At 40.4% G+C, this 15280-nt stretch overlaps 1 protein-coding gene across 1 annotated transcript in view; it reads right to left on the bottom strand.

The window, feature by feature from the left end:
* Window positions 1-2537: 2537 nt before the first annotated feature.
* Window positions 2538-15280, bottom strand: part of LOC138037664 (ankyrin-2-like) — a 35813-nt gene continuing 23070 nt past the window's right edge. Inside the window, exons 8-12 of the mRNA XM_068883569.1 lie at window positions 9581-9628; window positions 7627-7725; window positions 7154-7252; window positions 6030-6128; window positions 2538-5663 (exon numbers count right to left, since the gene is read on the bottom strand). Coding sequence (XP_068739670.1) covers window positions 4356-5663; window positions 6030-6128; window positions 7154-7252; window positions 7627-7725; window positions 9581-9628 — 1653 coding nt within the window. The 3' untranslated portion in view covers window positions 2538-4355. The remainder of the gene's footprint in view (window positions 5664-6029; window positions 6129-7153; window positions 7253-7626; window positions 7726-9580; window positions 9629-15280) is intronic.

Raw genomic sequence — 15280 nt, 5'->3', positions numbered from 1 at the left:
GCAGCAACCCTAAACCCAAGTGCATATATATTCAGGGCCATGTGTTATCTTATCCTGAAAAGACTGAACCACTTTTTGGCATGGCATGTCTAATAGAGTCTTGACCTTCACAAATTTCAGTTTGGTTTAGACTTGAGCTCTGCATAGCTTTCCTTAAATGGTTCTGTGCTGTTTTGTTTAGTTCTCTGATATGTTCTGGATTGGACGCTTTACCCTTATGAAATGTTTGCTTTTCATATTCCCTTGCTGGTTCAAGCAAGCAACGGCCCTTACATATATCTTACCATATATCTTTGCCGTTTCGCATCGTTTTTCTTTTTGCCACTGCTTTGAAGAAATTACTACAGACAGTCACATCATTTTTGGCCATGGTTAAAGTTAATCGATTGTTACCTCTGAATAATTGTTGACATTGGTAACACTGCTGATTTCATAACCTGAAATATTGTCCTTGTAATAATCTAACTGAACTGCTGAAACAGCAGTAGCCCCCTGCTGTCTGTTTATAGGACTGATACCAGTTACTGTTGCCCACCCCTCAATGGATTCATTTATATGTATTGTAACGTTTAATGCATTGGAAACTGCTTGAACAATAAGTACATCACACCGTGTGTGTTGCTGCAACAACACACCCACAATTGCGCTATAATGGGTCCAATAAATCTTTGACGGTTGCTTCTGATGTATTCAACTCCAGCAGCATGTATGTTCATGTGATAGGAAGGATCATTATAAATATGACTGGTGGGCAACAGAAGAAAAGAAGCATGAACCATTTGAGGTACATTCTAGCGCCTTTAATCTTTTCTGAGCTAATTGAGCCTGCCACAGTGCCATAGAGGGATTTCTCAGAACTGCATTAAACACTTAATGACTGGTCCCGAGGGAAACAGTTCATTTTGTTTCCCGAGAATCTCAATGTTTCCTTGAGGCGCAGCCAAGGGAAACATTGAGATTGGAGGGAAATAAAATGAACTGTTTCCCGAAGGTCCAGTCATTAAGTGATTTGTTTTATAGCACAAAAAGAAAAACGGGCAACGGCAACAGCAACGGTGGTCGACGGTAAGCATTCGCGGTTAACAGTGCACTGTTACCCTCTGCCGTCATAGATTTTGCACTGTTGCCCACTTAGAGACTTTTGGCGGGAAACAGTTTATTGTTAGATGTCATGTGACCTCGAAGTAACCAATGAGAGCACACGCTGCTGGGGGAAAAATTCAACTATATAACAAGTGTATTTGTTCCATGAGCAACAGGGCCTGGGTTCGATTAAATGTCTCCTGATATCAATAGCTTTTCTCTTGATAGACAACAACTATTATTTGTTGAATGCTTGGTACCAAATTGATCTTGAATACACAATAGAACTGACAAGTCTTTATTGTGTTTAGGATGGTAATAACATTTAAATGAAAATTAGAATCTCCTACTCTCGACGATTTGTTACGTCTGAGTTGCGGTCTAGGTTTAGACATTCTTACGGCAATATAATATTGTTTTCCAAAAGCAAGAGATAAACACTTTCGCAACTCAGACGAGCTCGGTTCGTTCTTCTTTAATGCACCATACACTTTCTAATTACCTTGCCTTTATAAAATAAGCTCGACGTTTTCTTGTAAAGAATTCTGGAACGTTCTCTGTCCCGGGGAGCATGTTTTGCGTTTGCGAACGGACTCAGTCCTTGCTCTATCGCAGGAGATTGGTACGGATTCCTCATGAGTTTCCTTACATAATCAATGACCGAGTTCGCACTCAAGTACTAGTGTCTGGAAGCATGGGTTGCTTGGTTGCCTCACTGTTTTTTTTCGTATTTATTTACCTATAAGCCGAGCAGTTATCCCTGGAGGCCTGACCCCTGTTTTGCAGCCACTAGACAAGTCTTTGAATAAGCCGTTCAAAGATAATGTCCGAAGAAAGTACTTGGCGTGGATGATCAGCGGCCCGTTCGACTATACTCCGGCTGGAAAGAAGAAGGCGCCATCGAGAAATCTTGTACTTCGATGGGTGCATGAAGCATGGCGAGAGATCCCGGTGGAGATGGTTGCTAAGTCCTTCAAGACCTGTGGAATCTCCAACTCTTTGGATGGAACTGAGGACGATGAGGTGTACACTGACGAGGCAATAGCAATAGCTTCCTGAGCATTACTGATAGTCCCCTTTGAGACTATTTCTGCCAGGGTCGTATCCTCGACACACTTCCAACTGGAAAAGCTTGGAGGGTTTAGGTCATTTATTATTAAAGTAAATAACCATGGTCCAAGTTTTGTGCCTTGGGGAACACCTGAAGGAACGTGTCCCCACTCTAAGAAACAGTCCCTTGATAGCTTGATCCGTTGCTCTCTCTATATATTGATAAGAAAATCGCACGTTCAGCGAGCTACCCCTCGTGGGGTACGTAGACTGTAGATTTTCGGAATAAGGATGCCGTGATCTATCAGATCGAAGGCTTTCCAATAGTCCAATAATACTATTCTTACGGCAGCGCCGGTTGAATCTGTGGCCAATGACCACTTGGGAATCATGGAAATTAGAGTTTGAGTTGTAAAGGATTTAGGTATGGTACCAAACTGGTTTGGATCCACGATCTCTAAGACAGCTGAGACAACGTACCTGCGCACAACAAAATCCTCAGCCATTTTAGACATAGTGGCTGTTAGTGAGATAGGTCTGATTTTTTTACTCACAACGGTCACTAGTCTCTCTTTGGGCAATGGAGTAACGTTACCTTGATTCCATATGGGTGGAAGTTCTTGTTCAAGATATGAACTATTCAGAATAATGCGCACAGGCCTGACTACTTTATGAACAGGTGCTTCTCCCTTCTCGTCTTGAAAGACAACAAAAACAACAACAACAATTCTTTATTACCCTTGATATTACAATTATTTACATCAAATGAGAATAGTGGACAAAAAAATAGAAGGGTACTGCAACCTAAAATGGGTTAAAAATGCTTGTTTGTCAGTAGACAAATTCACTTTCCTAAAATAGGTCGGGGTTATGCATAGTACACACACACACGCACACACGGAACCAACCTGCCTGGTTGCACACATTTAAATTATAAATGCATTAAATACACATAGATATGTAGATATAAAAAATATTGATATAACCATTATACGAAAGAGAAAAGAGCAATACCACACTAGTGATCAATTGGTACGAGAAGTCATTATTAACCAAAGGTGAAAAAATTGGCTAGTACTTTTGAAAGTTACTCTTTAGGTTTAGTTAAATGATGAGATTGATGAAACCTTTATATCCCCATCAATAGCATTCCAGATTGTAGGGCCTTGAAATCGAAAATTAAATTTACCATAATTTGTCCTAACTTTGGGGAGATAGTAAGACTGCTTTGCAGATAGATAAAGTTCACAGTTACAATACTAGACTAAGATAGTAAAGAACGACCGGAACTTAGATGGTAAAAGTTGATTGTGAAGTTGTACATGAAAATGGCAATAAGAAAAGTGACAAGATAAAAAAAATTGATTACCTTTAATGACTTAACTAACTGCCTAGAATCTAGGAGAAACATCGGATTTAAAGTAGAATCAAGTAAGCAATTAAGCCATAAACTAAAAAAGGACAAACTGAACTGTAATATGTACTTGTGTGGGCCCATTTCCATAAGTAGGGCTAACGCTCACATGGTTCATATGGGGTACAAAACTGGCACTTCACATTACATTCTAATCAGTTAAGTCTGTTGAAATATAAGTGCTACACGGCCAACGTTTATAAAAACGTAACCCCTCCTTGTACTTGTACATGTTCATTGCTGTGACTTTAACATCTTCAGTTCCCACGGCCTGCTCCCGTCTGACCTTGTAGCTCAGTCGGTAGAGCAGCGGTGATCTAACCTGAAGGTCGTGGGTTCAATTCCCACCCAATCTTTAGCTATACCTCGCCTTTGTGTGTGACTGTTTTATTGAGACTGCTCTGTGGGAGGCAGTGTGGCCGAGTGGTTAGGGCCCGTGCCTTGAGATCCGGAGATCCCGGGTTCAAGACCGCGTTCTAACAACTCATTGAATTTGTTTCAGGTAATCCCTGGTTCAATTTCCTGGCGCAATTGTAAAGTAGCCAACTGGTTTGCCTCCCGCCAGTTGGGATTCTTAACAATTGTATATTCAATGCTCGGAGATATTACAAAGTGATTATTTATTTTATATTTTATTGAGAGGTGTTTCTCCCTTTCGGTCCTAAATATTAACGTCCGTCTTGCTTTCAAGTAGTAGCTTGACAAGTGGTACGTCCTTCTGCGTTCGCGTCTGCCTTGTTGTCAAGCAATAGGTTGACGAGAGGAACGTCCTTTTGCGTGACTGCTTTATGAAGAGGGGTTTCTCCCTTCAAGTCTGGATTTTAACAAGAGCTCTAGCCTGTCTGATTGCCCTTTCTTTGCTGTTTTCAAGCAATAGCTTGATTAGAGGTACGTCCATCTGCGTGTTTGCTATCTGAAGAGGGGTTTCTCCCACCCAGTCTTTAATATTCCCATCCGCCTTGTTTTCAAGCAATAGCTTGATGATGGATACGTCCTTCTGTATGACTGCATTATGAAAAGGTGTTTCTCCCAACAGGTTTTGAATATTTGCGTCCGCATTGTTTTCAAGCAATAGCTTGACAAGAGGTTCGTCTTTCTGTGTGACCGCTTTATTGAGAGGTGTTTCTCCCTTCCGGTCCTTAATATTCACGTCTGTCTTGTTTTCAAGCAGTAGCTTGACGAGTGGTACTTTCTTCTGCGCGACTGCTTTATGAAGAGCTGTTTCTTTCTCCCAGTCTTGAATATTCGCATCCGCCTTGTTTTCAAGCAATAGCTTGACCAGGGGTACGTCCTTCTGCGTGATTGCTTTATGAAGAGGAGTTTCTCCAACCCAGTCTTGAATATTCGTATCCGCCTTGCTTTCAAGCAATAGCTCGACGAGAGGTACGTTCGTCTGTGTGACTGCTTTGTGAAGAGGGGTTTCTTCCCTCCGGTCTTGAATATTCGTATCCGCCTTGTTTTCAAGCAATAGCTCGACAAGAGGTAAGTTCTTCCGCATGACTGCTTTATAAAGAGGTGTTTCCCCCCACTGATCCTTAATGTTCGCATCAGCACAATGCTCCAAAAGCACTCTAGCTACCATGTAATTATTGCTAGAAGCTGCAAAAACCAAAGGTCCCTCTTTACCTGGGGCTGTTTGAGCATTTACGTCTGCACCAAGATCAATCAGGGTCTTGATTAACACACCAGAGGACATCGCACTCGCCAACAGCAATGGTGTGATGTTGCTCTTTGCAGCGACATTGACATCAATACCGTCATTCAAAACGAGCTCAATCACCTTTTCTACATCGCCGCTCTTGGCGCACGAGTGCAGCTCATTTAATGTTTCGTCAATCCCAACCAATCTTCTGTATAGTTTTTCAATATCAGTATGGCCTGGTTTTCCCCAAGCCATAGCTGATGATAGAATATCAACTGCTGCTTTTCCTCGGAAAATAGACGCATTATTACTTATTGTTTCGCATTTCATTTGCTCCACAAAGTTCTCTAGAAGGGTACTTGCTTTGTAAACACTGTCATACTCTCCTTGTAAGACAACTGCTTGAAGTACATTAAATCCCGAATGGCTGTCCGTACGCAAAAAAGCCCTCTTTGCCAATGTCCTAAGACTCAGCTGCAACAAAATGTGTTGAAAATCGATTAACACCCACATAAGCCTGCCTCTTGATGACATGTATACTTTTATTTCGAAATCGATAGTGCGTACGGTAGTTTTGTATGCTATTAGCTTATAACGCCTGATAATAAAAATGCCTCAGGGGAATACATAGGGCATTTATGGAATTTAGCTCATTTAATTCTCGTTACATATTGAAGCGTACTTGGCATTCCTTGCCCCACTCCACCTCCCTCCCCCTCCAAAAAAAGAAAGCAACCGCAACAACAAGGATAAAGACATTAGATTACCGCGCAAAATTACGTTATTGCTTTGTTGTACAAAGTAATTCAAGATAACGGACAAATTATATTAATAACTTACTGGTTGCTGAAAACTTGGTTTCGCATCATGGTCCAGAAGCAGCTGAATTATCGACCGATAATTCCAGCGTTCAGCTTTCTGCAGAGGAGTAAACTGAAACTAAAGAAGAGGAAGAGCAGTTAGTTCGCCACTTGAATCCTTTTACAACTTTTTCGTTTCTTTTAATTTTCATGCATTTACTTTCTTTTGACAACTGCAGCGGCAGGGTTCACGCGATACTAAACATAAACTCATTTTTGATTGGCTCAAAAGCCCAGATAAAAAATTTTAGGTAACCGACAAAACATTCCAGACCTCCAATTATTATTGTGACATCACATTACCGAACGCAATAAAGCACACTTTTTACAGCTTACCAACAATAAAAATTATTTAATACTGCATTTGTATGATATCTGACACATTAGGCAGACCTCGATGGATGTCTCCTAGCCAGCGGCCTCGTCGCATAAGCTCCTCCTCGATCTGCATAATTTCCATACCAATTTATGCCAAGCATCATTCAAAATTAATGAAAATTATTTAAGGGCACATTGGGTATCAACCAAAGACTCACTAATTATGCTCATATCTGTAAGTTTACTGTGGGAAATGGTCATCAATATCCAGCCACTAAAAGAATAAAACCTTTTATACTTAAAATTCCACTTAAAATGATGTTCTTATGTGCCACTGTGGCACCAAGTGAACACTGACAGTTTTTTCCTGGGAAAACCCTAAGCATGGGAGCAAAGACCTCTTGTGTTAGTTGATAGCTCTGCTTTGATGAGCCAATCAAATGTTGAGAATGCAGTACACAAGGCTCGTTTCAAAAATCCAAAATGCAAGTAGTCTGCATAAACATTAATCACTGATACTATTTTTCCATCATTTGTTCAGCTATCAATACCCAAACAAGCTGCTGTACAAAATTTTAATCCGAGTAAGCGTTGTCATAATATTAATAGTTATGTATGATAATTTTATCTTCACCTCAAACAAGCAAGAAAGAAGCAAGAAATGTTTGAGCCATGGAACTTCGTCTAACATTGGTGTTAGTTTTTTTTGCAATAAAACAGAAGCAAATGTGAGCAATAGACTAAGAGGAACATCAAATGGGAGTGACTTCTTCTCTTCCCACTTACCCTGTCTAAAGCATTGACATCTGCATTATGATCTAGCAACAGCTTGACAACAGATTCATGTCCATACCAACAGGCAAGATGCAGCGGTGTTAACAAAAACTAGGGAAAGAATAAATGTAAAACCAAGATATAAATTCTGATGCCCAGCACTGGCTGAAGGGGGTGTTAAGCAACAAAACAATTTAGGCTTCACCTTTGCCACACCCAATTCATATGTGTCAGGATCTCACTAGCACACAGGTGTGAAAATTAAAAGAAACGTCAGGGCCATGGATTGTCAGTTTTAAAACTGCGAAGTGTTACCTTTCTGGCCGTCTTCTAAAGTATAAATGTAGGTACATGTATTTTTTAATCCGCGCACTCAGGGCTAAGCTAATGTGGGCTAGAGGGTATATTATTTTGTTGAGTGGTTATGCAGACATTTAACTGAAAATTAGATGGACCTAGATAATAATACAAATCTCTTGAAGAACCTGATCTCTAGCATCAACATTTAAACCACTCTTCAAGTGCCTGTTGACCTCCTCATATTGTCCATTGATTGATGCTCTGTGAAGAGCACTTCGAGATACCTAGTGAAAAAAAAAATGTAGAAAATCAACACAGAGTTCTCTCCAATGTCTCCATACAGTGGATGCCTGTGGAACCTTCATGTGGAGTCCGTAAATGAGATAGCCCACAAATGTGGGGAACAAAAAAAAAACACTGAAGCAAACAAAGTTTCAAAGTCTTGAGGTTAAGTACTACCATAGTTAATAGATGTAGCTGGTTATGAAACTCGACAAGTTTCTTTGTTTCATGTTTTTGTTCGCTTTTTTGGCCTTGACCCTGCACAAAACCCGACAAAAACAAGTTTTTTTCGACAGGATAACCAATCAAAAATTTCGACTAATTTATTCGAAATTAACTTGCGAACTAAAAACAAAAGATTGCGCAGGGTCACGGTCGGTTCAACATCTAATTGCGACTGCATTGTTCCTGCTTTTGAAATTCCCAGGGTTTCCTAACCAGTCCCTAGATTAACTATGGTACTACATAACTGACCTGTACTATTGTTTTGTAGAATATCCTTGCAAGGTACATTAATTTTTCAACATGACTATGTCGTAAAAGTCGACAGAAGCCAGTTTAGAATTTCAAGCCCTCACACAGTGCCAATGAAAAAAAAAAAAAAATAGAAGCACTGTCTTATAAAGATCGGAAAAAACAGCTTGGACTACTTTATAAACAACAGAGTTACATGTAAGAACAAGAAAATAATGCGCTAATCAATCCATGCGTCCATGGTCTCCCTACCCTGGGTGCCAGAAGTTCTATTTTTCTTTCGCGAGTAGCGAGCGGTTAAAACAGCGGTTAAAAATCTCACTTCCATGATTTGTGATTATGAACACGGTCGCTGATTGGTTTTCATAGTATGTCCCAGTCCTTTCCGAGTAAAAAGAATTTAACACTCAATTTCACTGGTTAAACGTCGATAGTGCACCCCAGTGGCCACAAAACCGGTTTTTAACGCAAGTAGTGCTACGAAAACAAAACTGGCGGTGGAAGGCTGTGAATTCGAGCGAGCACTTAGAGGTTTGCGCAGTACAATACAGAGTAAATTCTGGATTTTCGGAGATTTTAGAATTGAAACCTGTTCAGGCATTTCATCAAGCGTAAGGATGTGTTTGTGGTCTTCCCAAATGGATGCGGCAAATCTTTCATATTTCAACTTGTGCCGAAGGTTTGTTCGTAATTGCATGATCGTGGATTCATTATCAAAAGCTGCCATCGTAGTCGTTATTTGTCCCTTGAATGCCTCGATTTATTCGCATACTCTAGAACTGAAAGAAAATCCGAAAACCGTGAACACTAGAAATATCATGTTTCGAGTAACAAGCTAGTCACGTGTGAGAAAACTAAACCGCAACCACCAACGGTAATTAGGTTTGTGATTTCATGTCCCTTTTGACTGGTTGCTGCACGATGGGAAATTTCAAAATCAAAACGTTTTACTCCCAAAGGACTTGAATTGGATACAACATTGACATCACCGTAGAAAACCGGTTTGGCAAGATATCTTATTTCGAAATTGCATGGAAGTGAGATTCTTAACCGCCGTGACCAAAGGTTCTTATTTTTCGCCTTTCCGTTTTCACCGCCCGCTCCTCGCGAAAGAGAAATAGAACCTCTGACACCTAGGTTATAGTTTCCCTTGTAACAGGATTAAAACAATGACAATGTTACTTTTACGCTGTTGTGGAAGTCTGCAATGAAGGGACTGATCTCCTCCACACACAAAGTATTCTTAAATTTCAGTTTGGGGCTGGGGATTTGAACACTGTCAAAGGTAATGTGACTATAACGTGACTATATTCCTGGGAAAAATCCACCTTGTTTACAGACCATTGTTGCTAAAAAAAAATTTTTTTTTCATTGTGAACTTACTTTGGCCTTCTCCATTCTAATAGCCCAGCTTGTGTCCTGTTCCTTGACCTGATGACAAACGAGTGTAAATATCCTGACACAAGGATTGTCATCCATGACTTCAAACTGGTATTAATTGCTTTTCTGTGATCTTGTCTGGGTTAAATGTAACTTTACAGAAGTGAAGGAAATAAGGTCAACTTGATCTCCTGGCTAATCAAACTCAGTCTGAGTTACTTATTCTAAATTATTTTGATTCACTTAAGAAAATAATGCCTATCACACATGTGGCCTCTCTTTATTACTGGTAGAACCTAACGCCAACAGTTATGAAACACTACAATCCATTCCCCTAATCAGAAGTGAAGGAGTGCTTTGGAACAAAAACAAACACCCCACTTTGTCAATTGTGAAGTCATTTTCAAGTTATTTTGCCAAAACGTTCCAGTAAGGTAATTTACATTACTTTGTACTTTCATTTTTTCCTCCAAAAAGTCTGAAAATTCAACTGGGTTGACACATGGTTGTGCCAACGGCAAATAATTGTTTGTCTCATTTAAGGGGAAAATCCAGTAGATAATAGGCTTTTTAAAATTATCTCGTTTCAGATCGTTTCAGAGAGGGGGAGGGAGGGGGTTGAGGGAGAACTACAACCCCTGCTGCTTCTCCTGGTCCACTACTTTCATTCGCAGTTTTCTATTTTCAGCAATGAAGGATCTCTTGTACAACTCATTCAGGCCTTCCTCAGCTTTGTCATTATCATTGTTCGACTAAGAGATACATGCCAAGACATTTACAGTCATCATCAAAGAGGAGCGAATGGTATGTCATCAATAGATCAATCAATCCATCAATAAATAAAGAAACAAACAAACAAACAAACAAATGCATATAATTGGGATCCCAAAGTTACGTCTTAGGGAAAACCAGAGCCCAGTTGTTTCAAGCCAGGTTCAGTGGAAACTTTTCTTTCACTTTATTTAGTGATCAAAAATCTCTCCACAAGATTCTTAGCCTCCAATTTTGAATTACACTTCAGCGTAAGATTAGATTGTTGAAGGCTTTTTTGAAGGGCAAAATTCAAAACATGGTTGGTATTTAATCCCAAATTAGTCTTGATGGGCTTTTGAACAACTGGGCCCAGATGTAACAGAAAAAATTAATTGGATGACTTATCATCCATTCCAGCCCCATGCCTTCTGCAAAATAAATAGGATGTGAAGAAAGCTAACAAGGAACCTTCAATACCAATTCCTTCAAGGTGAATACAATTTTTCATCAAGATATAGAATCTAAGATGTTGGAAGAATCAAGAATATCACTAACAAATCTAGACTAACTGAAGTTTTCTAACGTTCTCTTTGCTCGTGTTACTCCAAACCGTCAAACACTAGAATAATTTGCAAAACAAGAAAGCATTTATACGGTAGATAAAAGTTTTTTGATCCAAGAGGTGCTTAATCCTATTAACTCTCGTTAGTTTAAACATGCAGTCAGAAGCAGTTTTAGTAACATGTTCATTAAAGTTAAGATGACAATCTATATGCACTCCCAGACTCCCAGGTCCTTTTCAACAGTTACGTCCGTACGAACAGCGCAATGCTCTTGCAGCGCTGCGCAACTTCATATTTTAGGTTGCACAGTGCTTATGCGTCCTTTATGCGACGTTCACGCGTTGACCAAGCTTCAGAAGCAGAATATCGAGCGCTGCAGAAAGGTTGCAATGCTTAACAACGAAAAAGCAATGGTAAAGCAGCGCTGTATATCGTTGCTTAAAAGCTGCAACTGAAAATATTTTCGAGGGAAAGCTTGGAATGTTTAAGAGCGACAAAGCAATGCTTACGCAGCGCTGTACATCGTTGCTCAAATGCTTCGGCTAAAAGGTAATTGTATGTAAAAGTTTGCAGCCTTCAACAACGTGAAAGCAATGCTTAATAAGCAGCTTTGTGCATCTTAATTTGCCTTAACGTCAGGGCTATACATGTAACTGAAAGATATCTATAATCAACGGCTGTACGTACGTAATGCTTATCCAGTCTTGAAGGTTTATAAAAATTCAACTCGAGTCACAAATGCATTCTCATTAAGTATGGGTTATTGACCAAGCGTGAGGTCAAGATGACTGGATATTGGCCAAGTTCTTTTTTTGCGTGTTTATGGACCGAGACGATGTCGAGGTCCATAAACACGCAAAAAAAGAACGAGGCCAATATCCAGTCATCTTGACCGAACAATCTTGGTCAATAAAGGATTTATTATATGACTTAAAACACCAAAAAATGATCTTTGATCTTGCGGGACCAAGCGAGAAATCCCGAGCGGGCAGTATCGCTCCATCTTGCCCGCTCGGGTAGCCAATCAGAGCGCGCGATTTGGTTCATCTTGCCCGCTCACGGAGCTAGTCATATAATAAAATGTTGTATTCTGTAGAAAATTGTGATTTCAAACCTCGTACTATATTGCCGGCCGGAGCTTATCTATAAGCCCAACACGTTGATTGATCCAAAAAGGTTTCAATGTCAAGGGAAATCGACGCCAGCAAAGCACACCACGATTATTTCGCATTTTTGGTCCGAATGGAGCGATAATAGTTTTAGCGACCCTCTTCAGCGACCCGCGATACTCACGATTGGTCACCATTGTGCCCATTGACCAATCACGGGTCGCTAAGTGATCTTGCAACGGTTTGGATAAAGAGAGTTGTGAACAAAGCATCATTCGATGGCTCTCGAAGCAAATGTTTGCAGAGTTTGGCGGCCCTTAAATCCTTCTCAGTGTACAAGAGGCTCGAATAAAGAAGACGAATGGGTAGCGGAGGAATCGTCCATGATCTACGTGGAATTTCGAGGCAATCGAAGCTTTGGGAACGAATTTATGGCCTTTTTCCTTCGATGATTCCGGTCGGCAGCTTCGTCTCGGTTCCCAACCTTGGGAAAGAAGAGAAACCAAAAACCACCTAAATCCCTCTAAATCGCTCTAAATCAACCCAGAAACCGTACCAGAATCAAATAAATATGAGACTGAAGCAAGGTAATGTGTTTTTTATTTTAAGTCGTCAATAATTTTCAGACCTTTGAGGAAAACCGTTTTACCCATACAAATCCTTATATTTCTACTCTCGCATAATATAGTACTGTACGGATACTCATATATCAAGCTTGGGCTACCTATAGAGACACATGAAATGATCAGAGAACTGCAATGTATTAAATCAGATAGGTGTGGGAACAAAATCATCTTTCGTGACGGCTTTAAAGAATCCCGGTCGCATCATGATCAGTTAATGACCCCGTTAATGTAACAACGCAGCAGTGAAGAAGCTCTCTGGGTAGAATATTTTTGTACATTATACAGCTCATTGTATTGCTTGCCTGTAACTCCTCCGCTATGCAAAATAAATTTAATTGATATTCTTGATACTTTTGCTTGTACCCATTTTTCGATTGATCGGCTTGTTGTTGGTGGCCATTAAATTAAAAGGCTTCTCAAGGTACCTTTTCTTAGAGTACCTTTTCTTAGACCAAGATGGAAAAACCTCTCGCATCACGCGACTTCCTACCTGCAGCGTTAAAGCAACGCGAAGCTATTAAAGCAACTCTCTTGCAACACATATGCAACGGAATGGTCGCTAATGCATCACCGATGCAGCCACCATTCAGAAGTCCTTCAGTGCTTAGCAAACAGTCTCCTCGAGCAGCGTTGGTGAGTCGCAAAAGCAGCGCTGCTAAAAGGTTGTTTGTTTCAAGTGCAGCATGTGCACGGCCCTGCTGCAGCGCTTAAGTGACTTTGAGATGTCTTGCGCGCAGTCATTTTTCGAAACTCCCGCAGTGCTATCGATGCAGCCATCATGCAACCTTTCTGCAGATATAAGGGCAACGCTGGTCAGTCGCTAAAGCAGCGCTGCGTAATTTGGTAAACATCGTACGTTTCGTACGGGATATGATCAACTACGTACGTACAGGCTTAATTTGAGCTCCCAATATTGTCACCCCAAGTAGGGTTGGCTGGTAAAGTCCTCATGAGTTGTGGAACACCCACATACAAGGGCTTTGTTTTATCAGGGTCGATGAGTAGCGAATTTCTATAACACCAAGTTGGTATTTCCTTGAGATCTTCGTTTACAGCAGAGATAACATCGTGAAGTTTGCTGGAGGGGAACCCGAGGAAGAGTTTGGAGTCATCTACATAGCCGAGTGGCCTGCAATGTTTTGGGGACTCGAACAAGGTCGTTTACATATAATGTAAACAACACTGGACGGTACCCCAATCATTAAGGGTAAGGGGTTGGACCAGCAATGTATTCTGAATCTTAACTACTTGTTCGCGTTGTGATAAGTAGCTTTCAAACCAGGCGCGCGCAGATTCCGATACACCAGATTTGAGGAGTTTATGCAACATTGGAGAGATTTAGCATCGCGTTTAGGGCAAACGGCAAACGTCGGACTAAAATTTGTGTTTTGCCAAAAATGGAAGAAACTCGTTTGATATGAGATCATTTCTTGCGTCTTAGCAGCAGGTCTCAAGTCACTTTTCAAAAGAGAGAGACGAGTTTAAATAACCGTAATTTTCAAGCTTTTATGACAAGAGGCAGCCCACTGTTTGGCGTTTGCCGCTTCACGTAAACGCGACGCTTAATCTCTCTAATAACTCATGCCGGATGCCGTCAAAAGCTTTGGACATGTCCAAAAGAACAATAACAGATATATTCTTTTGATCCATGTTACTAAGCAGTTCGTTGGTAGAGTGAAGAAGAGTTGGTTCGGTTGAATGGAATTTTCTATTCCACTTTGCAGGTGACGTATATTGTTTGAGTCGAGGAAATTGACGAACTGTGAATGAGCTGCCCTTTCACATACTTTAGATAAAATAGGGAGTAGAGATATTGGTCTCGGGTTCGCGGGCTCCTCACTGTTTGACGATAGATTCTCAATAATCCTGTTCACATCGCCCATAGTGATGGATTCAAATGTAAATAAGTTAGCATTGTTTTGACCGGAGCTGCAATCAGATTCACACGGATGAATTCTCTCGGTGTCTTGAATGTTGAGATTGTGTTCCTCGACAAGACTCTTTGTTTACAAAGCTGTCACTTTTCCAACATTTGCATAAAATTCATTGAAATTATTTGCTAGGAGAAGCAGATTTTCAACAGTGGCTAATCGAGCATTCTTCCTTGGAATACAACGATTAAAAATTTTCCACATCGAATTGGCATTGCCATTCAATTTTTGGATTTCAGAGCGAACATGTTCTTTTTCGGCAAGTCTGATTTCCCGTTTAACTTCCAAGCAACAGGACAAATGAATGTGGGAGCTACATGAAAGCCGTCAAACTATAGGTTCTTTCAAATTATGGTGAACTTTAGTGTACTTTATGAATAAAGAGATCAACTTATCTTTCCTTGAGAGTTTCAGATAACTAATTATCAGAGGAACTTGGCTCAACTGAAATATAGTTGATTTATGTCAAAACTTAATATAGGAAAGACAAATTTGAACTGCGGATAAAATCAAGTTAAGATGTAGAGCAGTAACAAAAGGAGAGCCTGAAAAACTCTGGCAGGATTCAAACCCATGACCTCTGGGATACTGGTGCAGTCCTATACACTGTACCATTCGAGCTATCAAGAAAACTTCAGAGATCTTGACGCCCCAGGACGAGTAAGCTTGTTCTGAGTTGTCGTTGAACACGCTGGAACAGTGTATGAATCTTTTCGTAATC

This window comes from Montipora capricornis, chromosome 1 (genome assembly GCF_036669925.1).
Source record: "Montipora capricornis isolate CH-2021 chromosome 1, ASM3666992v2, whole genome shotgun sequence".
Lineage (NCBI taxonomy): Eukaryota > Metazoa > Cnidaria > Anthozoa > Scleractinia > Acroporidae > Montipora > Montipora capricornis.
This window is presented reverse-complemented; position numbering and strand designations above follow the sequence as displayed.